Raw genomic sequence first — 21842 nt, forward strand, 5'->3', positions numbered from 1 at the left:
CCAGCTTTCCAAAACCATGGTACTGTATCAGTTCAAGACAGGTAGAAATTAAACACTTCGAAGTTGTTCCAGCAAAACTGTCCCAGTGCCTCTTACCTCAAGAATTTTCAGACTATGTGAGTAAAGTGGGCATTCTTAATTGAAAGGCATTTACAGTACTTCTTAATCTTACCTTTCCAGTCCAGCCTACCCCCTTCCAGATACAAAAATACACCAAAATCCAGGCAATTGCTAGAGTAATTGCTAGTGGCCATCGGATTTGTCCTGGCTTTTCCAATCCATCCGTCATTTGGTGCATGTTGCGTCTAGAACAAGCCAACAGAATGGTGTATTTGGCAACTAATTCAGAAGATAGCGCATGAAAAACAAGCTTGTCCTCACATGTGTGCAGGAATGATAGAGAGAAAAACTGTCAGCTTACTCCCAGAACTCGACCACAGCACTTGTCATATTGGTGGTATTTGCTAAGGTGTAGTTGGAGAAGCAGCGGTCAGTGTTCCAGGGGTTCTCACAGTGTTTCCAAGGAAGAGTCTGTTCAAGAAAGGGAGAGAGAAAAGCCTGAAGATTCAAACACTTCTTAAGTAAGCAGTACCTCGGGTTTCTCTTTCCTAGAAATGAGACTTGAGTGGGGAACTACCACACTTTGAAGTCTGCAGTGCACTGATCTCCCTGAGGTGCATGTCTGTCACTGAAGTTACTGAACATGTCAGCTGGGTGAATCAGATGTGGAAATTTCTCTTCGTCTCTTTAATATATCAGCCCACATGTTTGATACACCTCTGAGCACATGGGAGTACACGGAGTGCACGGCAAGAAACAAGGACAACAGAAAGGACCTCCTGGAGGTCCTGTTACCTCTTCTTGCACTAGAAGTGATAAAGGGTGATAGTTCTTGATCAGAGATTTCCATTTCCCTGCCAGGCCAGGGGACAATCAGAAAAATGTAAGCTTATTTTCTACATGTGTCCATTGCAGTATCTTTCAGAAGCTCTGAGAAGTAGAACCTGCTTCCACATGATAGCCACTAGAATGAATCTCATTTTGTTTAGATACAACATAGGTATTCTCCTGATGGCTAATCTTAGAAACTCCTCTCACAGAAAATGTTGTATCAGGGTACTGCATGTTTTAAATACAAGGATAAGAGGCTTTAAGGGAATTAGAAGTCAATCTTCATCTGACATGAGCCAGCACGCCCCTGCCAGACTAGGCCTGACCTTTCATATGGATAACAAATCTGATGCTAAACAAAAAGAAATGGCCATGTCACTCCCAGGCGGTAATTAATGCAAATCTGGTCAAGAGACAATTCTTTAAAGCCAGGAGCACGCAAGCATGCACAAAACTGGTAGAAAAGACAACAATTGAACAATAATGCATTCATTATTGAGGTTTAAGTAAGACTGTTTCCTCAGATGGCCAAACCCCCAAATCAGATGAGTCCGACTCAGCTGATGAATCATCCTTGAAGGGAAAAGAAAAGGCAGCTAAAAATAAGGTTAAAAAAAGGCAAAAATAACAGCAATGAATGGTAGTTCAGAGCTAATGAAATTAGCTCTTCCACGTGACTTTTTTAATAAAGCCCTCCACTATTAACACAGATCACAGTGATACTAATTCCTAAAGAGCTGACATTTCTATGGCTGCTATTGAAGACAAAATTAAACCAGTTATGCACTAGAATATCTCTCAGGGGAATGACTGGCCTGTACCCTCAAAGGCAAAGGGGTACTAGCACCATTGTCAGTGCTGCCAGCACAGGGAATTGCAGCCTGACAGGAAAGCAGAGAAGCAAGCAGGCCTGCTTGTCATTACAGGGCAGAAATGAAACTAAAAGGGAAACTAAAAGAAAGATCTGTGGCTCTGAAGACTAAGATGAGAAAATTCAAATAAATTGGTAAGAAAGAGAAGCCTGTGGCTCAAAACAACCCTTTATTACGTTTCTCCACTGACCTTCTTGGAAAAGGATGTTTCTCTCATAGTTTTCTATTTATTTTAGTAAAAAATGCCTTATCCTACTAATTTCTATGGGTGTTGTGTTAATGTCACACCTTCAGTGAGATCAGCTATCTATACATGACCTTGCTTTACATTCAACAAGCAATTCCAACCCCGTCCACCACACACACTTACAGTGGTGAAGGAATTATACAGGTAGTATATGGCCCACGAAATAATCACAATGTAGTAAATATTTAGCCAAAAGGAAAGGACTGCAGCAGCTAGTCCCACACCTGTGAAGAAAACAAAAAGGAACAAGAAAAGGTAGCTTTTAGTAATGTCTGTACAAGGGTCAACCGAAGAGCTGCAGTTCAGAAGGACAAATACAACACATGGTGCAGATACTATTTACCACATTCTGTAGATGCTGAGTTAAAACTGTGGAAGCAAAAAGTGCCTGTAAAACCTCAGCAGCAGCAGCAGCTGTGACTGTTCACTGCAACACACTGGACACTAAGATCAAATTTATGGATGACTGAACCACCACCCAAGTTAACAACCTTACTGCCACAAAGAGCAGTGCCCAGAAACCTCTGGCAGATGCAGGAAAGTTGAGTGTGTGATAAGACCAGTAGCCATTTACTACACTGATCAAGGGGCTTGATGCTTACTCTAATGCTATTATGCTATCTCAGACTAAAGAAACATCAGGGTTCCACAGTGAGAATGCCTGGTCTTCCACTCCACGTGGAGACTTCAGGGGGACTTTAAATACTGAGGCTGGTGACAGTTGCCACATGACACTTTACAGGAGGAAGTGCTCAAAACAATCAGCATAATGCAAAGCAAGGGCTATGCTTTATATTGTGCCACCTGCCAACAGCAGTCACTCGAGCAGTTATCTACAGAAACCCTTTCATCTCTCTGAGTTTTCCCAGTAATAAGTTTTCTAGAACAAAATCCGCTCTAAGCAGACTTAGCTCATGCTATGCTAACTATCAGTCACAGAATGTGGAGTCATTTGTAACTCAATGTGTAACTTGCTCCTCCACCGGTCCAGGAGTCAGCTCAGGAACTCTTTTGTGTCAAAGGATTTGGGATTAGAGGGTGAAAAGCAGAGTCTGGGAGGTTTGCAAGACTGTGCAGAACCTAGACAAAAACCTTGAAGTTCCAGCAATGAGAAACCTCAAACTAGCTAAAATTCTAAGTATAAAGTCTTAAGCAATTCAGCATGAAATTGCCATCTTTGAAGTGTCTGCCTTTTGAATTACAATAAAGAATAAGAGATACAAACCTTGGTGACCTCAAACAAAGCCAGTGTTTACCAGATTGCTGTGAACAGAGTTCTCTACATGCTCAGACAATGATTACTAGATTTAAATGCTACTTTGAACAGTCCTCATATGCTTCTAACAAAAAAAAAACCAAAAACAAAAAAATAAGTTTTTGAAGGTCAAAAATAAGTTTGTTGAGTTTCTAACATTTAATTTTTGCTATTTGTAATGGGGAATGAGCAATACCCTAACACGGTTCCAAATCATCGGTTACACCTCAGAAAATTAGGGTTTTCTGTAGAAAATTATGGTGTAAGTAGAACTACGACAGGCTAAAGTAACATCCTTGCCCTGTCGCTTTGTGCAACTTCTGCAACTTGAAAACAACGGAAAGTTATCCAGATCCCACTGTACCTTTGAACATGGGAGCAAGCTTCCACACTCCAAGGCCTCCTATGGATGTATACTGACCAAGGGAACACTCCAAAAGAAACAGTGGCACTCCAGCAAAAATTAAAGTAAGGAAATAGGGAATCAGGAATGCACCTAAAAAGAAACAAGAAAAGGTCTCTTCCAGTGGAGAAAAACACAACTGTTTCCACTGTTTCTATCCCTATCATATGTGAAAAGAAACCCACTTTTTCTTTACTCTTAAGTGTAACTTTTCAAGAGTTAGTGGAAAGCACGTGTACATTTCTGCACCAGTATCCCAAAAGGTGAAAATAAGGAGAAGAATGCATCTCCTATCATGTAAATATTTTCTGTTTAAGTAAGAAGTTAAAATCCCAAAGACTGAGTATTTTGTTGCCTTCATCTATCCCAGGAGCATGCAGATAGCATAAAGGCTTTAAGAAGAACTGGCTGCTTTCCAGCTGGAGTTAGCTTTTCATGGTGAGCTCAAAGTCAGAATGACATGCAATCCTCTCAAGAACTTAATCCAAAAGAGAGGGCTCTGAAGGGTTAGAGGGCAATGTGCTTTAGTTCTGGTTTAATCCTTTATGGTCTTTGAAGAGCACCTGCCAACTATAATTTAGAGTACATTCTAGAGCAGACCTCAAAGCAGAGCACCACACTCCAAAATGGCTCCAACATTCCTGGGCAAGTGTAAAACAAAGAAACCCAACCCAAACCCCACCTATAGATCTCAAAAAGCTATTAAACCCAAGTTCTGTTTTACTGGTAAATCTTATGGTGAATTCTAATGCACAGAGGCTGTAAGAACAAAACAGCGAACATACCTCCACCATTCTTGCCACAAAGGTATGGAAACCGCCACACGTTCCCTAAGCCAATGGCATAACCTACACAGGACATAAGAAAGTCAAATTTTCCTTTCCAAGTGTCTCGGTCTGGAAGATCCGTCTTCTTCTTCTGCACTTTTACTACCAAGGTTTTAGGCTTGTCATTGGTGATGGAAGCATCGACTTCCGTGGAGATCTGTCCATCTGCCACTTTGGTCCCATTTGTCGCCATGTCTCTGGGTTTGGCTGGCGAGGCTCTGGCAGCAGCCGGGCGAGAGACTTCGGCCCCAGTCCACGTGGACAGCAGCTTTGCGGCTGGCAGTCACCCCAGTGGGCAGGGACAGCACGGTGCCCTCGAGCCCCACAGTGGTCCGGATGGCTTGAGAGCTACTCTGCAGTCCTGCACCCAGTGCTGGCCCCACCTGGAAAACACAAGCCACAGAATTCAGAACCCTTCAGCAGGACTTGGGCCAACTAAAAAACTGACAGTGACCAGGGACCTCGCTGCCCACAGAGCTCTGCATTGCTGGGGCATCGTCAAAGAGCTTGGCTCTGCCCTTTGCATTTTCCTTACTGGTTCCATAGGAAAGCAGAGTAGAACTAACAGTTGCCCAAAACAATCTCCAACCCGTAGTTATCCCAGGGAAGCTGTGGCTGCCCCATCACCGGCAGTGTTCAAGGCCAGGTTGAATGGGGCTTGGAGCAACCTGCTCTAGTGGAAGGCGTCCCTGCCTGGGGCAGGGGGTTGGAACTGAATAAGCTTTAAGCTCCCTACTAACCCAAACCATTCTGGGAAGCTATGTCTTTTCCCCTATAGATCTCTTATGTGTCTACAGAAAGAAATAATTCTAAAATGCAACTCTCTATGTAGAGCCCAGATTTTTTATATATGTAAATATATATATGTGTGAGATAAGTCAGTATGGAGGTTTCTGTCTAATAGCCCAGAATACAGTTTAAATATAACAGCCCAGAACTTGGGCAATGTAACTATTCCATTTAATCGTTCTGCGTTTAGAAACATAAAAGTGAATTCCCGTGATTGTAAAGTTCCTTTATCGACAAGTTGTGGCTATCAAGAAATAGCACTTGCCACCTCTTACAGTGAATTTAAAATGTTATGAACAGCATGCATTTATCTGAAACACCTCACTCTAGATACTTCTAAAGGAATTTATAAAGCAGATCAAGCAACAGGACTTAATCCTGGGTGATGATGTTAAGTTTTACGAGGTTATAATTTGCTATGAATATAAGACAAATGTTTCATTAAGCTTATATTATAACACTGTAAGATGACAGGCTGCAAAATCCCCTCCTCATTTGTTTCCTACTGTGGGTTGCACTCTTGCACCTTTTAAAAACCATTGTTGGTACTACATAAATATTCAAAATCTAAAGAAAGGAAGGAAAATTCCAGGAAGCAAATATGCGTTACAAAAAATGACCTGGGATAGACCTCATAGCAGCCTTCCAGTATCTGAAGGGGGCCTATAGGGATACTGGGGAGAGACTCTTCGTTAGGGACTGCAGTGACAGGACAAGGGGTAACGGGTTAAATCTTAAACAGGGGAAATTTAGATTGGATATAAGGAGGCAATTCTTTCCTGGTAGGGTGGTGAGGCACTGGAATGGGTTGCCCAGGGAGGTTGTGAATGCTACATCCCTGGTGGTGTTCAAGGCCAGGTTGGACAGAGCCTTGGGTGATACGCTTTAGAGCAAGGTGTCCCTGCCCATGGCAGGGGGGTTGGAACTGGATGATCTTAAGGTCCTTTCCAGCCCTAACTATTCTATGATTCTATATTTCAGTCAACCCTGAAGCATGCATGAATCTTGCAAACTCCCACATCTCTGCTTCAGCTGGAGCCCCACAGTGAGCTGGTGTCTATTGCATATCTACTGTACGCCCATTCATGATCCATTTATTGTCTAGTTCTGCTTATACCACAAGCCAGTTGCCAGAGATTACAACAAATGAAGTGCCTGCCACCTTATAGCAATGGGGCAACGCTGGCCATGAGGTTATGCAAAGGGCAATTTCAGTTACAGATTTGTGTAAAGGGACATTGAGGTTATTAACCAGCCCCTTCTAGTTGTAGATTATGTTAAAAGAAACAGAAAGCCAGCACCCACAACCATGTAAAGACTCTGTCATAAACAGTGCTTTTCTTTAACTCCCCATTTCAGATCACTGTGTAATTAGAATGGTTATTATAAGGTCACATCCAGCAATGAAAAGTTTTCAGGTGGAAGCTGAAGAAGAATCAGCAGCAGGTATGCTGGGGTGAGGAGAGGAACAAGGATCATGCCTGTAACCTTCCTCTCTCTTCCACTTTCAGGACTCTGAAACTCCCTGTATGTACTTTCACATCCTCACAAGTCCTTCTGTTACAGGTACCTCCCCTTTTAAAGCCGTGGACTGAGTTTTCCCTATTTCGATGCAAACCTGTCCAATTTTTTTGCCCATAAACCTCATTTCTGGCTGTAATCAGAAGTTGGAGCAATTCGGGTAATGCATTTCCCTATGTCTGAGGACGTACTGATCACCGTGCTAGCAGAACAGGGCTCCTGTTTGAGGCTGGGTTGAGACCCCGTGGAAACGCTGCCCTCCCATGGACGCGTTTGTGAGCGGCTGGTTCCCTTAGGGAACGCTAAGGGATGTGCAGCTGGCCAGCACCACCTCCTGATGAAGAGACAGAACTGAAATGGTTCCTTTCGGCCAACACCGGCCGTGTGTGGAAAGAATCATCCCCGTTCTAGGACCTTTACAAACAGGTCCTGCACTAGGTTAGATTGTTGTTGTTGCAGTTTACATTTGAGCTGTGCTTTACCATCAGCAGGAGCTTCCAAGTACTGGAAGAGGCTGTGTTGAGGATGAGTGGAAAAAGAAACTCAAAACCCCCCAGTAAACTAAAACTACATAGAGATGTATATATGTATGTCTATGTCTTGTTTGGGTCATAATGAGGGAGAAACACATCCTCCTTGCTGGCACTCCAGGAGAGGATCTCTGCTGAATATCAGAATGGAACAACCAAGCCAATGGGCACATGGATTCATCCCCTCCCACCTCCACACAGGCTCTGGGCATGGAGCCTGCCCTCTTTGTTCCAGCCCTGCAGGGATCAGGGAGCTTCCAGTGAGCACTAAAGCCTCTGTGGAACAAAGCAGGTCTTTTAGAGCAGTGTAAGAGTCCACAACAAAGACAAACCAGAGGAAGTTAGGAAACCTTCATGAATAAAGCAAAGAACCTGGGATTTTGTGAGTCCTCCTGGGAAAAGGCTCCCAGACCTGTTTAGACACTATTGTAAAGCCAAATGTAAGGCTGATGCTTCACCAGACACCCCAGCAAGTGCACACATGGCTATGTCTGGGGGCTGGCAGGCAGTCTGGTGCTTTTAATGTTAAAAAGAGATTGAATACAGTAGTTCAAACAATCCCATGTGGAGATGTGCTTAACTGTCGTCCAGCACAGCCCTTGGCAAACACCCCCATGCACACACTCCGTTCTGAACAACCTGGGGCTGTAGCAAGCCCAAAAGTTGGTTTTGAGTGGATGGAGGGGGGGAGGGACTGACCTGCCCTACCATGGCTGATGCCATTTTTCCATTTGGAGACCATGCTGGAGATTTTACTGGCAGTGATGTCAACGCATGGACATTTGTGCATATACGGAGATACAGCAAATCAACACTGGAAAATGAAAACATGCTTTCCTTCCATAGGCTTGGAAGTCAGGTTTTTTTCCATTCTATGAAACATTGTTTTCTCCAAGCCTAGTAACTAATAGTAATAAAAAATTACAACGATAAATATAGCCTCTAACCTCATATCCATACCCTTCACACACAATACTACTTCAAAAACTATGACTTAGGTACAACAGTCTAGAAGCACTGGTGCTACAGCAGTAACAACACTTGGTAGATGCTCTCTAATCGGATCAGGCAATATCCCACAGCACTGCGATTTCAATTTAAAATTCCTCTGACATGGAATAGGACAGAAAGACACTTATGTAAGCTCCGTGGATTGGTTTGGGCACAATGAAATACCCATAGGAGCTGTCAGCCAGCAGAGCAGGTATGACACTCGCTATGCAATGTTACTGCTTTGTGGGAGGAAGATGGAGAGATCTTTTAAATCAGTCGGTCTTTGCTCCCCCGGTTCCCTCATGCCAACACAGAGTGTGCTAGGAAGGGCACGGCAGCTTCCCACCACATTCCTCAGTGCACAATAGAGCTTCCTTGACTTCAGTTACTAGGGTTGCTCAACCAAGAGGAGAAAGCCCTTTAAAACAGGGGTTTGGATACCATCTGGTTGTCCCGCATCACCACCACATTAGAGAAGAATGGCCACAGAGAGCCAAGCACACATAGCAGCCAAGGTAATACGCACAACCAGGGAAACTGGAACAAAGAGAGTGCCACTTCATTAATAAAAGCAGTTTTCTCTCTCCTGGTCTGCATAAAAGTGGATTTGAAGAGTTTAGAATGGGCTGCATAAAATGAAAGTGAACAGCAATATTACTATCATCTTTCACAAGTGCTCTTGCTTGTGGCAGCACACAGCAGGTAAATGTGTCAATGTACTACAGCGTTAGAAACATCTCTGTTCATGATCACCTAAGTAACAGGCAGCAGAAGGAAAAGCAGCAGCTGAAGTCTCCAGCCTGGGGTGCCTGCAGCAGGCTGTGTAAATGGATTTCTAACAGGTCTGTATAAGTGACCTGCTGGTACTGAGAAAAGCAGAACACTCCCCTTGGTTATGGAATTTGTGGATGCCTGAAACGTCTGGATCTGGTTCCCACCTCTGAGAATCCCAGCAGGCTGGGTTCAAAGGCCCCTTCAAGACAGTATCCCACGAGGTTCCCAGCTGTTGGCATGTATGAAACAAGTGCTGGGAACTGCAGAATTAACACCTGAGAAAACATTGTCTCTTCTGGCACAGCGCTTTTAATCCAGCTGCTCTGACATAAAAGACATCAGAACCTCAAAGATAGGTCCCTGGACTCATCTTTTCCCAAGTCCTGCCCGAAGGGACCCAACAGGAAAGTCAGAAGTAGACTTGAAGGATGGTTCCATGCTGCAGGAAAAACTGCCAGTACCAATATTGGCCAAGCCAATATTTATCAGGGGAAGGCAGTCATCATGTTTTGAGCAGTAGAGGAAGCCCAGCTGAATGAACTCTTTATAGGTCAGAAACTCAACAGGGACACACAAATCCAGTTCTAAGGCATCTTTGCCTTTCTCCACACACGGCACACTATAAATAAGAGCTCAAATCTGCGATAGAAGGCACATGCCAGACAGGAGGCGTCAGACCACCTTGGACATGTTTGCCCAAAACTGTGGCAAATGCTCCATCCCTGGCAGTGTTCAAGGCCAGGTTGGACAGAGCATTGGGTGACATGGTCTAGTGTGAGGTGTCCCTGCCCATGTCAGGAGCTTGGAACTGGATGATCTTAAGGTCCTTTCCAACCCAAACCATTACATGATTCTATGATTCTATGTTTTACCAGTCTAGTAAGAATTACAGCCTGTACCACTGCCCACTTCTTCTGCATGCTCATGTTTAAGATTCATTCATTGCTTTATTTAGCATATCTGAACAGACATGCCCCATCTCTCTGCCAGTTTCAACACCTGATCATGTTTAAACATCCTCTGTCCAGCAGGATGGCAGAACCATGCTCTGTCCAGCAAATATTCCATATTTGAAACACACGCTGCATTGATATGGAGAATATACTCCCAGCCAAGTCCAGACCCCTGGTGTAAACTGGTGGCCCAAAGAACACCATAATTAGGACAGCAAAGGAGTATCTGGCTCAGTATGTGAGACTGGCAGAGGTGATCTCATGTTCATCTATTGCCAACTCTTCTGATATTGGTAACTAACTTCTCCCATTGAGAAGGTACCAAACCACAGAGGAAACTGCATCCTTCCTAGGCTCAGGGGGACATTTTCCTCCTAGCTTGGTCTCCAAACGCTCTGAAAGCATTTTTCCAGGCAGCTGGAGAAACCAAGGCGAGTCCTGTGCCTCAGGGGCCAGGACCAATGGCATGCTAGAAAATGAGATGAAACAAATCCAATTGCACCTTGGCAGCAGCTGGAGACTCAGTCTACCATAGCAGAGGGCTGATACACGGCTGAACTGTGTGGTGCTACTGAGGAGCTGATTCCTGATGCAATTAATTCTGTGGGGAGGAGAGGAGAAGTGTGCACGAGGTGAGCCCTGGGCCAAGTGAGTTTGTGTCAGGCAGGAGGGAACTGGTGCATTTTGAGCATCAGCTTCTCCAAGAAAGAAGCCACGGAGCCTCCATTTCTCCAGACTGAACCCCCCAGGTCCCTCAGCCATTCCCCATCACACCTGTGCTCCAGGCCCTGCAACAGCTCTGTTGCTCTTTTCTGGCCCTTCTCCAGCACCTCAATGTCTCTTTTGCATTGAGGGGCCCAGAACTGAACACAGGATTCAAGGCGCAGCCTCACCAGTGCCTGGTGCAGGAGGACTGTCACTGCCCTTGCCCTGCTGCTGCACTGGTGCTGATACAGGTTAGGATGCTGTTGGCCACCCAGGCACACTGGTGTTTACAAATACCGCCAGCTCCCTTTCAACCCAACAGCTTTCCTTCAGGCTCTGAGACATGACATGAGAACTCATCTGCTCACTCCCAGTTCTAGCTTCCCAAGAGAAGCAGATTCTCTCTCTAGCTGTGCAGTAGAGCCTGCATATGAAGGAAATAAATAGTTTCCTAAATAATGTTTGCCTTTCTTCTCTGTAAGGTGTTCTGGCATTTCTACAGCACTCACCTGTCTCTCATGGGATGCAGAAATTGTGACAAGAATCCAAAGCAGTGCTAAGGATGGTGTGTATAACTATGGTCATGTTCAGACCACCACCAATAAAGCAAACCAGCAACTTTTCAATTTTTCAGTCAACACTTGCAAGAATAATTCAGCACTTCAGAAACAAAGATGAAAACCAAAAGCCAAAACCACCACCAGGACTGCTCATGTCTCTGTGGCGTACCAAGTTCCCTGCTGAAATACATGAATCATTTTGAGCCCAAACCACAAGTGTTTACTCCCTAAGTCCAGCAATGAGACTCACATTGATCTTCTGTAGTGCACAGAGCTCTCCTGCTGTGAAATTCACTCTTGATGTAAAAGACACAAAGGTCTAACCTGCAGAAAGAGCTTTTCTGTTAGTGTTACTATCAGGACATGTTATAATCAGATCCTAAAATAAATATTTAGCACTTAACGCTCCACAAATGTTTCATATTCCTTTTTAAAGAACTTACTAGCAAAGGTTTTTACTTTGCATTTATAATGCTTTGCAATTATAGGAGATCCTGTGGTTCCCCAGAAAAAATACAGCCTACAATACAAAAAAAGAGAAACAAACAAGAGACAGGAGACGCAAAACCATGGAAATGCTGGTCATATAGCCTGTAGCAAGGTTACTTTGAAAGACACTGAATTTTGTTCTCCTTGTCAACATCAGGCTGAAGATACAGCAAAACACGCTTGCATCACAAGTGCAAAATTATCCTGACAGTCCTGGGAGTCTGTTTAAGCCTCTTTCAAATATTGCAACATTTTCTTATAGGTCTGTAATGATTTCTCCCATCTGCAGCCTGTAGCATTTTGGTTTAAAAGAGACAATTGAGCATGGAGATCAAGGAGAGGGAAGCTTTTTCCACTCATCATGGTATTATATCAAACCTGAACAACTGTCTCTTACAAGGCTTTTATAGTGATTAACATTGTTTCCCAATCAACCCCTTTAACAAGGGTGTGGGTAGTTATCCACTGAATATGCTATTGCTCAGCACGACCTTCCCCTACTACTCTATATTTACACATCAAGATAAATCTGGACCAAACTTCGAATGGATTTCTAGCAATTTACAACAGAACCAAGTAGCTCTTACAGCGTGGGGTACCTGTTTGCTTAGATGCTTTGATTATTCCTACCTCACTGAGTGGGGTTTTCTTTGCTGTTTCCATAGCTGTTCTTTGTATAAGGTCTTTGTCACAGTTTCTGTTATTAGATTCTACATGGACTACCACAAGATACAATAATTACCAACTACTGCAACCACACAGTTGCTTATGGCTTCACCACCCTTAGATATGCAGAAAGACTTGCTCTAGAGAAGCTGTCTAACTAAGGACTGCATTCCCATACTTGTTTGGACTCTTGTCTACTGGTTGTATTGCCATCAATCTGGAATTTTATAGAGCAGAGTAATAATCTAAAAGTTACTGCTGTATAAAATGGGTTTGCCCATTGTTCTTCACATTAGTGGGTATCGTTCTTTAGCCTGAATTGATATTAATAAGCATCTGAGTTGTGCAAACCCAAAGGCCTTCCCTCAGTGCCCACATCGGTTTTCAATGCGGAAAATGTCACTGCTAGGGACTATGGAGAGGTTCAAAAAAGGTCAAGACTGGTGACAATCAGCATCCTGGTTGATGCTCAGGCAGGTTCCAGTATCCCCTTGCTAACACCCAGGAAACAGCCCAACATAGCAGCTCTCTCTTGGCCACAGAAACAAGCCAAATACAAGTTTAGTGGAGCATGGATTTACTGCCCTGCTCTGAACTGCAAAAGTCAGTCTTGGTTCTGACTTACAGGTACTCCCAATCACATGATTTGCTTTCCTTACATACCCCTTTCCCCCAGCCATTCCTCTCTCCTTTGCCTGGGAGCAGATAAGCATGGGAAGCAGCCTGCTCATCCACTGCTTCCCCACTGGCCCCCATTTTGCTCCCTTATTCAGTCTTTGTGATACAGCTGCCCCAATAGTTTCTGCCTTGGCCAGAGCAGTTCCGCTGAGCTGATGTGGGCAGGAGTTGGGCAGTTCTGACTTCCTGCCCTAGAGGCATTGAGTTTCTGCTAGCTCAGGGAGTTGCACAAAGAGGAGAGCTTGGAGACACACCAATGCAGGAAGCCAGTACAGAAAAAAAGGGAGCAGCAAGTACAACAGAAAGGCAAAGCAATTTGCCCAAACAGTAGGCTGGCACAGAATTCAGAGCAGAGTTTGAGTGCCAGTGCCTTCAACAATAATACTGTTACACTGCTCTAATATTTTTATTTCCAGCATGTACAAATGATTAGGTATGAAAGACTGTTGCCTGGTAAAGGCAAATAAAGGCACATTAAAGCCTCACCAAAGATCAGTGTCTCCCTCTATGCAAGAAAAATGACAAGAAAATCTCAGTGTAAGTAACTGGACGTAGTGTTTGTTATTTAATTTTCACCAATCTGGCAAATTCCATGTTATGTCTCTTCCCAGAAAAGAGCATACCCTGACATGCTATAGCCACATTAGCTTGCAGGTAGCCTTCTACTAGGGAAAAGAGATGGAGGACATGGTCTTGCAGCACTGCTGGGAGGGCGTCTCAGTGTGAACTGGACTAGAGCACAGCAGCACCCATCTCAGTGAGACCTGGGGCAGGCATCACATTTGGGGTTACTAATGCTGTTAGGAGCCCATAAAACAGCCACACTGCCTAATTCAGTGTCCCTGAAGACCTACATAGCTCCTTTGGTGAAAACACGATGTGAAAACATGACAAAACACTCTGTCTTCCCTCTGTATGGCCTAATGGAGTCTCCTGGGAGTTACTTTGTTTGAGATGTGTAAGCATCTCCCATCTGTCATTGTGCAATTTGATTTATTTTGTTGTTGGTTTAAGTGTTACTGTTTGGGGCAAGAGCAGCTAGAAACTCGTTGCTCCACATGCCAGAACACATCAGAAAGATCATCATTCCAGCCTGAAGTTTCCTACAGTTAATGGAAGAACTGACTGTGGATGACTCCTGGTGCACTGCAGCAAAGGAAGTGCTATGGTGGTGCAAGCTGCATGTCCCAACCAAGCTTTCAAAGCCAACATTTACAGCATCCAATCCAAACATCCAGAATGTCACTAAGTAAACAGTGTTTCTCAATCCATAGTTTCCCAAGTAATTCCCAGCATGCAATCAGGCCAACTTTAGATCAGATAACCTTCTTAGAATGGATTTCTAATGTGAGAAGGCCATTGTTAACTCTCAGTGGTGGAAAAGGTGTATGTATCTTCAGCACCTGGGGGGAGGAAGGTGGAGAAATAAAACTCACACAGTGGTTATAGTTATTTTTATTAGCCTTCAAAATAAAAAAAGCTTCAATTTCATGCTTCATTATGAAGGCAAAAGGACTAGAAAAAGAACTATTTCTGTGAAATGATAATGAAGAAAACTTAAAAGACAAAGTTTCAAAAGATGGGGCTTAAAAACATCAACAGTTTGGGCACCAAAAATACAGTATTTTTGTGCTGGATGTTTCCCTTGGTTTAATGTACTCCTTTTGCCACGTCCAGCTTCTAAACTTGCGGATATATGGATTTACCTTAAATCTGAAAACACTGCCTTGAAGTGCCATGGCCAAGACTTTACAGGATGCCATTTTAGCATACCTGAGATGAGATTTTCTCTGATCCTAGACAAGTCTCTTTGGATGACACCTACAGCGAGACATTGCCTAAAGCTTAGAGAGCCATCTAACCAAAGAGATTATCCACCAAAGCTCCATGCACCAGATTCAGGGCTAGAAACACACATGGACAAATGGAGAGCTGGTGGTCTTAGAAGCTGGGTATGCCATCTTCATGCAAGTCAAGCTTCCTTCAATTGTATCACTTCATTGCAGCTCATTTCCCACCCCAACTCCCACAAAGCCTCTTAACCAATTTTAGCAGCCATACATAAGACTGGCCTCAACTCTCACAAGCCCAGCAGAGAGGAGGCAGCTATGGCAGATGCTCTCTTCCCTAGTTTACAAGCCTATTGACTCACAATAGCAGCTTCCAACACAGCTAATTCCAAATGATCTGATTTGGGTGCTGCCTTGGTGGTTTAGATCATGGCTTAAATAGCCCTATTTTCTGAAAAAGAAAAGACTTTACATTTGGGATTCTTACATGCAGTTATCATACTCTGCAAGCCAAGCCAAACAAGAAAAGGCTGCAGGCACATGCACATGTTAATGCAGTTAAGACTCTTGCAGGAGAAACTAGAAGAAACATATTCTTCTAGAAAGGGTTGCAGAAGGGCGGAAGAAAAGCCTGAATCTGAGGTTACCCCTTTTCAGATACAGCTCCAGGCTGAAGCCACGTTTTCTTTCTGTTCTATTTTCTTTGATCCTTAAACTTCAATCCAAACCTGTAAGTTTAAATGGGATTTAATTTTGAACTAAAAGCTGTTTAAATGGAAACAGTTCCCCCCCCCCCCCCCCGCCAAATCATGATTTTGAAGCTGCAATACTGAGGTGCCAAGCAAATCTGTAAAACTTTCTGGCTTGAAGTGATAAGGACAAATAGTCAGGAAACTCAGTGTGAAGGTAGGAGATAAATGGAACAATTTGCTTTCATTTCACTTAAAAACGAAAAGGAGAAAAATGCTTGTGATAAATTGGAGAATTTTGCAAGTATACAATACATAAATCCAGTCTTTCTGGGTTTAACTGATGGCTCAACTGCATTACAATATCAATGCAGTGAGGTTTCACTCCTGTCCCAAATGGTTTTAAGCCTCCATTGAAAGCCTGTCTCAAGACAAGCAGTGGGGTCAGATCCTGCTCTAAAACACTGGCATCACTCTGAATGCCACACAAATGCATTTTGTGTATTTTGCAGCTATGGATCTAAGACATAGTTCTTTTCACAGCAAGTCAGCAGTGCCTCAGACTCAACTTACTATAACTAAATATCCTTTAGGAGATGCAAACCTTCTCTTATATTCTCCCTACACTCATGTTAGCAAGTCTACACATGACAATTGGACATGCCAAGGTACCAAGCTTGAGGTCTGGATGCAGCCCCTACTCACATATGGCTCTGGAGCATCTTGCTGGCACGTCAGGCTGAGAGAACTTGGGATCACTTGCTTGAGTGATCCCTCTGTCTAGGGCAGTCCTATCTGTGTGGTGGGGCAGTTTACTTATAAGACTATTAGTTTTTTTACCTTCTAACTATAGTAATGATTCTAAACAGCTTTTAGCATAGGATTGGCAGTCCTGGAGTAAAGGTTGGACTTGATGATCTTAAAGATCTTTTCCAACTTAATTGATTCTATGATTCTATGATTATTCCAAATACATTGAAATGTAGTACAAAGGTTTCCAGTACGGCAGATGTGCATTGTAAAACAATCAATCACTATCATTTTTATTTTACTTGTCTCTAGATTTGAAGCTACTAAAAGGCTTCAGATCTTTGCTGCTTTGATTAAAGAAGACATAGATTGGACAATCTCCTTAGACATCCTCTGCACACCCACTAATAGCTCTTCTTGCTGTTAAGAATGGGTAGCTTTAAACTGAAAGAGGGCAGACTGAGCTGAGCCCTTAGGCAGAAGTTCTTCCATGTGAGGGTTCTGAGGTGCTGGCACAGGGTGCCCAGAGAAGCTGTGGCTGCCCCATCCCTGGCAGTGTTCAAGGCCAGGTTGGACACAGGGGCTTGGAGCAAGCTGCTCTAGTGGAAGGGGTCCCTGCCCGTGGCAGGGGTTGGAGGTGGATGAGCTTTAAGGTCCCTTCCAACACAAACCATTCTATGGTTATGTGATTTTAAATATAAGACAAAATATGCTCTTTACTTACTACATTATAAACACAGGCTAAGTGTTTTCTACCCCATGAAGGAATTGATTTGTGGTGTTTGGTTTGAGGTTAATTTTTAAATATTATTTTATTTGCAGTAAACTTACCAGCAGGTATCTATGTACCAAAAGCAACATCACTCATTGCTGAAAGCCAGCTGATAGAGTCATGAAGCCAGATTAACACCAAATGTTGGCTTCTGTCATGAATCAAAGCCTACTGCTGTTATTAAACAGTAAAATAAGACACTATCTGGTGAACATCAGTGCATCACGGAGAACACAAGACAACCAAAGCCTAATGCTGTGGCCTGGAAAACACAGGATCTAGGACAATTTTCTCCATTTCACCTATGCCCCAGGACTAGTGCTTGCCAGTTCCAGAATACCTCTGTCAGTGATGCTGGTGCCACAGTGGCCCAGTACCAAACTGGGATAATTAAGCTGATCAGGAGTCCAGACAAACAAGTAGAAAAACCTGCAACCCCAAATAAAATACGCCACATGGGTAACTGAAGTGCAGGTTTCATGTTCACAAGGGCCAGGCAAATGGGCTGTTTTGAGAGACAGCTCAAAGGTGCTTGAGAAACCTTGCGAGTAATATGTGAGGCCTTGTCAAAAAGAAAGTGTTATGCCTTCACTTTGAACCCACCAACCATTAATGCGCTGAGAGGACAGCTGATCGTTCACAGGCAGCAATTCAGTATCAGCCACTACAAAGCACAATTTTCCCTGATCTCAAGAATGTATTGTTCATTGTAATGTCCAAGCGCAAGTCTCAGGAGGCAAATACCTTTCTCAAGGAGGTGAAGGAGAGGGTTATCTCCACCCTCCCTCCATTTGTTTGAATAGTAAGCCACCTGAGTGAGGTTATTCTACACAGGACATATGATTTTGCTGATTTTTCCCTGGAGAAGATTAGGTTAAGCTCGCTCTTTTCTAAAGATACACAGATCATCAGGAAGAAGTTTAAAAAGGGAAAATGTGTTTCCATATCAGGTAGGAGTGCACACGTGGCTTGCTTTGCTCTCACAATGGATGAGCCTGCAGTGTTCTGCAAGACTGACAGCTTCATTTTCATCTGCCTGACCTGAACAATAGCACATCAGAAAACAATTCTGCAGATCCACACTCAGGGCTTTGGATATCCCTACTGATACCACTTCGGTTCCACTGGACCGTCTAGGAAAAAAATCCAAAACATTATATTCATTTACTTGGGTCAGACAAAACCTTATTTGCTGCAGCAAATAATTTGCTATGGTTTCCTCTCCCCTTTTTGGAAACTGCTTTTTTCTCCCCATCAGACTTTTACAGCCTTCCAATTGCAAGGTTTGTAGCACTTGCCAAGGGTGAAGGAATCCAATTTGCTAACTCAACCATCATTTGCAAAGTAATGACTGTAAGCACCTCTAAAACCAACATTAGAATATCTGAAACACAAGCTATGTTGATGGACACATTCTCAGGGTAAATAAAAGCACCTTTCAACTGAAGCTCTTAAAGCCTGCGCATATTTCTGGTTCAAGAGTTGAGTCTCTTCCTGGACAATAGCTCTATTATTAATGAAATTAAACGGTAAGAAAAAGACAGCTCAGACCTCCTCCCATCACTGAACTGCTCCAAGATCTCCAGCTGGAACCTAACTTTTGTTTTAAGGCAGCAATCACTCAACACCCCCCTTACAATAGGAAGAGTAACAGGCCATCTACTTCTCAATTAGTGGAGTCTGCTTCAGATTCACTCAAGAAACCCCAGTTTTTAATGCTCTAAAATTACTCAAGCTCTCTGAATTCTACCACAGATAAAAATACACGTTTGAGGTGTGTTTGTAAGGGCAACAAAGGAAAAAACCCATTGTGACCCAACAGCAACAGTTCTGCAATATTTTATTCTGCATTTTTACATTGCTTTGGGTCAGATCTGTAATTAATAATCAGCAAGAATTCCTTTTCAGGTATGATCCTAAAGCACATCTGGAAATCCTACAACCACCTGCAAAATATGTCTCTCCCCAAGCTCTGCTCTGAGCTGGCAGAGATGACCTTCACTGGAAAAATCCATATATATACACATAGACCACAGAATACAGTTCTGGCACTCAAGTATTAACAAATGACCCCTATTTTGTCCAAGTGAGATTACTGTGCTAGAACCTCTCAATTGAAGATGTGAGGAGACTGTCCTCAGGCGATCACAGATGCAAGAATACTCTCAACTTCTTTGAGAAAACAGCTTGAAAATTAGGACAGTTATATTTTCTTGCCAATCAAGAAAATCTGCATTCTCAGCTGCTTATGGATAATAGATAAGCAATGTTATTCATCAGCAGGTTTCCAGTCTCCCAGTGTTATTGAGGCTGGATGAGCACCAATTCCTCCACTGCCACACCATAGTACTTGCTCTGCTTCATGCTTTTCCCGTCAAAGATTTCACTTAATCGTACTGCAGGGGCTCCTCAAGATCAATGCATTCTACTTCCATTAGGATCTTAGTGCTGTCCAGACAGCCCTTCAGAGCAGGAGCAGACTTCCAGGTAAACACGTGGAGCAGATCTTAGAAAAACATGTATTCACACTGGAACAAAGCAGAGAGATACTGGTCTTGCATGATGCCTCTATGCTCTCCCACCATAATAATTCCTTCCTGTGAGAATGTTAAAGTTATAAACTTTTAAACATTAAAAAAAAATCAATATAGCATAATTTGTCTATTTTACAGTAGATATAAACTGAGACTCAGCAAGGCGAAGTGGCCACAACCATCTAACAGCAACAGATTAAGCTGCATTGGAGCCCAGCCTTATTCATGAGGGCTGTATCTCACTCTATAACACAGAAGATTTCACATCATTCAAAACCCAGGTTCTCAGGACATAGAGGACCAGATGGTTGGGTGACTGTAAACATTTCAAAGTGCAGCCTCTTCCCATGCATGGATCAGAATGGCAGTGTGTGACAGACAATGTCCAAGTTTTCAAAGGTCACTAATTTTATTGACCATGAGCTTAAAAAGAATAGCTTACATAATGCTGTCCTTTTCCTCTCTCAAAAATCAGAGTGCAATTTGCAGTATCCAAAGTATCCAAAAGATTTGTCTTGCCAATTCCCATATATTTGAATGAGCATTTTAGTAGCAATTGGATATCCAGACTCCTGAGGAGCTTTTAGCATCTGCAGTCTGACTGCCTCTGCCATAAATGACTTCCCTCTGCTCCCATGGAGCTCAGTTGCAGGAGAGGTGGGATAGGAGCCAGCCAAGACTTAAACTGGGATGTAGTAAAAGCTTTGCATAGAAGAAAGCTGGAAGAATCCTGAAGGACAAAGTCAGGTAATCCCAGCTCCAGGTTTCAAATGCAAAGCAGAAAGAGCCTCCATTTCTTATCAGCTGTTACAATCATAATTCCTGCATTTCTAACATTTTTTATGTAGCTCATTGGAAGTAGTTCAGAGTAAACTGAAGTCAGGATGGTACCGCTTCAGACTTCTTCACTGTGGTTACACACAGACAAGGAAAAAAATCAGAGAGCTAGTGACAAAGATTCCATGTGTCACATAAATCAGTACAAGCTACGCTAAGCAATGCAGCCCAGCACCAAACCAGTTAAAATGGCTCTGAAAAAGCTAGCTCAGCTACTGCATGCAGCCCAGTTGAATAAGCTCATCAACTTACCCACTGTAGCATTTCTAGTACCCAAGCTAATGTGCTGAGTTAGGTTTATTTGCTTGACTATGTTGGCGCTGGTAATTTCCACACTATTTGCATCACTGCAGTATATGGCTTCTGTTGCCCTCAATTAATATTTGTCAGTTTATCACCACAGTGCGTATTTTAGTTCAGCATATTTTAGTGACACGATTGAGTGGTGCATAGCTGAAAAATAACACAGAGCACTATAGTAATACACTGAGCCAAAGGAAAAGGAAGCTTCCCAGCCCATGTCTATGGAGTAGGTAAGACCAACTATTCAACTTTAACACAGTGAGATCTGATGTTGCTCCTTATGACATTATTGAGCTTATTCACAGATTGCTTACCTCCTCATTTTCCCGTTTCCACACTGACCAGCTCCTGCCCTGCTGAGATGTGAAGGAGGGATAGGAAAGGAAAACATGACTGCTGAAAACAAAGTAAAAACTCCCTCCAGTCTCACAGGCTATGATTATATACCATGCTTTTTATCTAAAACCTCTTAAGTCTATCTTGTGCTCTTGCCTTTCTCAAGTGTCTGAAATCTCCCAGAACTACTTTATTCTTAAGAGAAGAATTCAGATAGAGAAAAAGAAATAGGAACAATGTTTTTCTTTTCCTTTCTGTCCCTTGTGCCATGTAGAAACAGCAGACTGTTGGATGCAAGGCTCTGACATTACTACTGACATGGCTCCTAGAGAACCAAAGATTATGGTGACCACCACAAAGCATCATTGATAAACTGCCAAGATATGCTTGGGGGATTAAAAACCCCAACACCTAAAAATCACATCTTATGCTTAATTACAAATCAGACTTGCATGCTATTTGTTGCAGTATTTCATTCCTGGTTTGGTTTTTTTCTGTATTATATAAGCCTGACAAGTAGTCTACACATTTTCGTCCACTAGCTCATAGATCTTACCATTCTTTAGACCAGTTACCAAAAATTTTCTTATTTAAGACAACTCATTGCATTAAATCTGGCCCACTTGATCGAAAAGTGTTGTGAAGATCCGTAAGTAGGAACACTTTGTTGCATCTGGT

The 21842-nt window shown here is 43.0% G+C and overlaps 1 protein-coding gene across 1 annotated transcript in view; it reads right to left on the reverse strand.

The window, feature by feature from the left end:
- The window catches only part of SLC6A1 (solute carrier family 6 member 1), a 60490-nt gene that overhangs the window by 14967 nt on the left and 23681 nt on the right, over nucleotides 1-21842 (reverse strand). The window contains exons 2-6 of the mRNA XM_061357871.1: nucleotides 4454-4878; nucleotides 3630-3761; nucleotides 2134-2234; nucleotides 422-531; nucleotides 173-305 (exon numbers count right to left, since the gene is read on the reverse strand). Of these exons, the coding sequence (XP_061213855.1) occupies nucleotides 173-305; nucleotides 422-531; nucleotides 2134-2234; nucleotides 3630-3761; nucleotides 4454-4688 (711 nt within the window). The 5' untranslated portion in view covers nucleotides 4689-4878. The remainder of the gene's footprint in view (nucleotides 1-172; nucleotides 306-421; nucleotides 532-2133; nucleotides 2235-3629; nucleotides 3762-4453; nucleotides 4879-21842) is intronic.

The sequence above is a fragment of the Neopsephotus bourkii genome, unplaced genomic scaffold (assembly GCF_033783945.1).
Source record: "Neopsephotus bourkii isolate Nb327-2 ecotype Australia unplaced genomic scaffold, CSIRO-AGI_Nbou_v1 NB_923, whole genome shotgun sequence".
NCBI lineage: Eukaryota > Metazoa > Chordata > Aves > Psittaciformes > Psittacidae > Neopsephotus > Neopsephotus bourkii.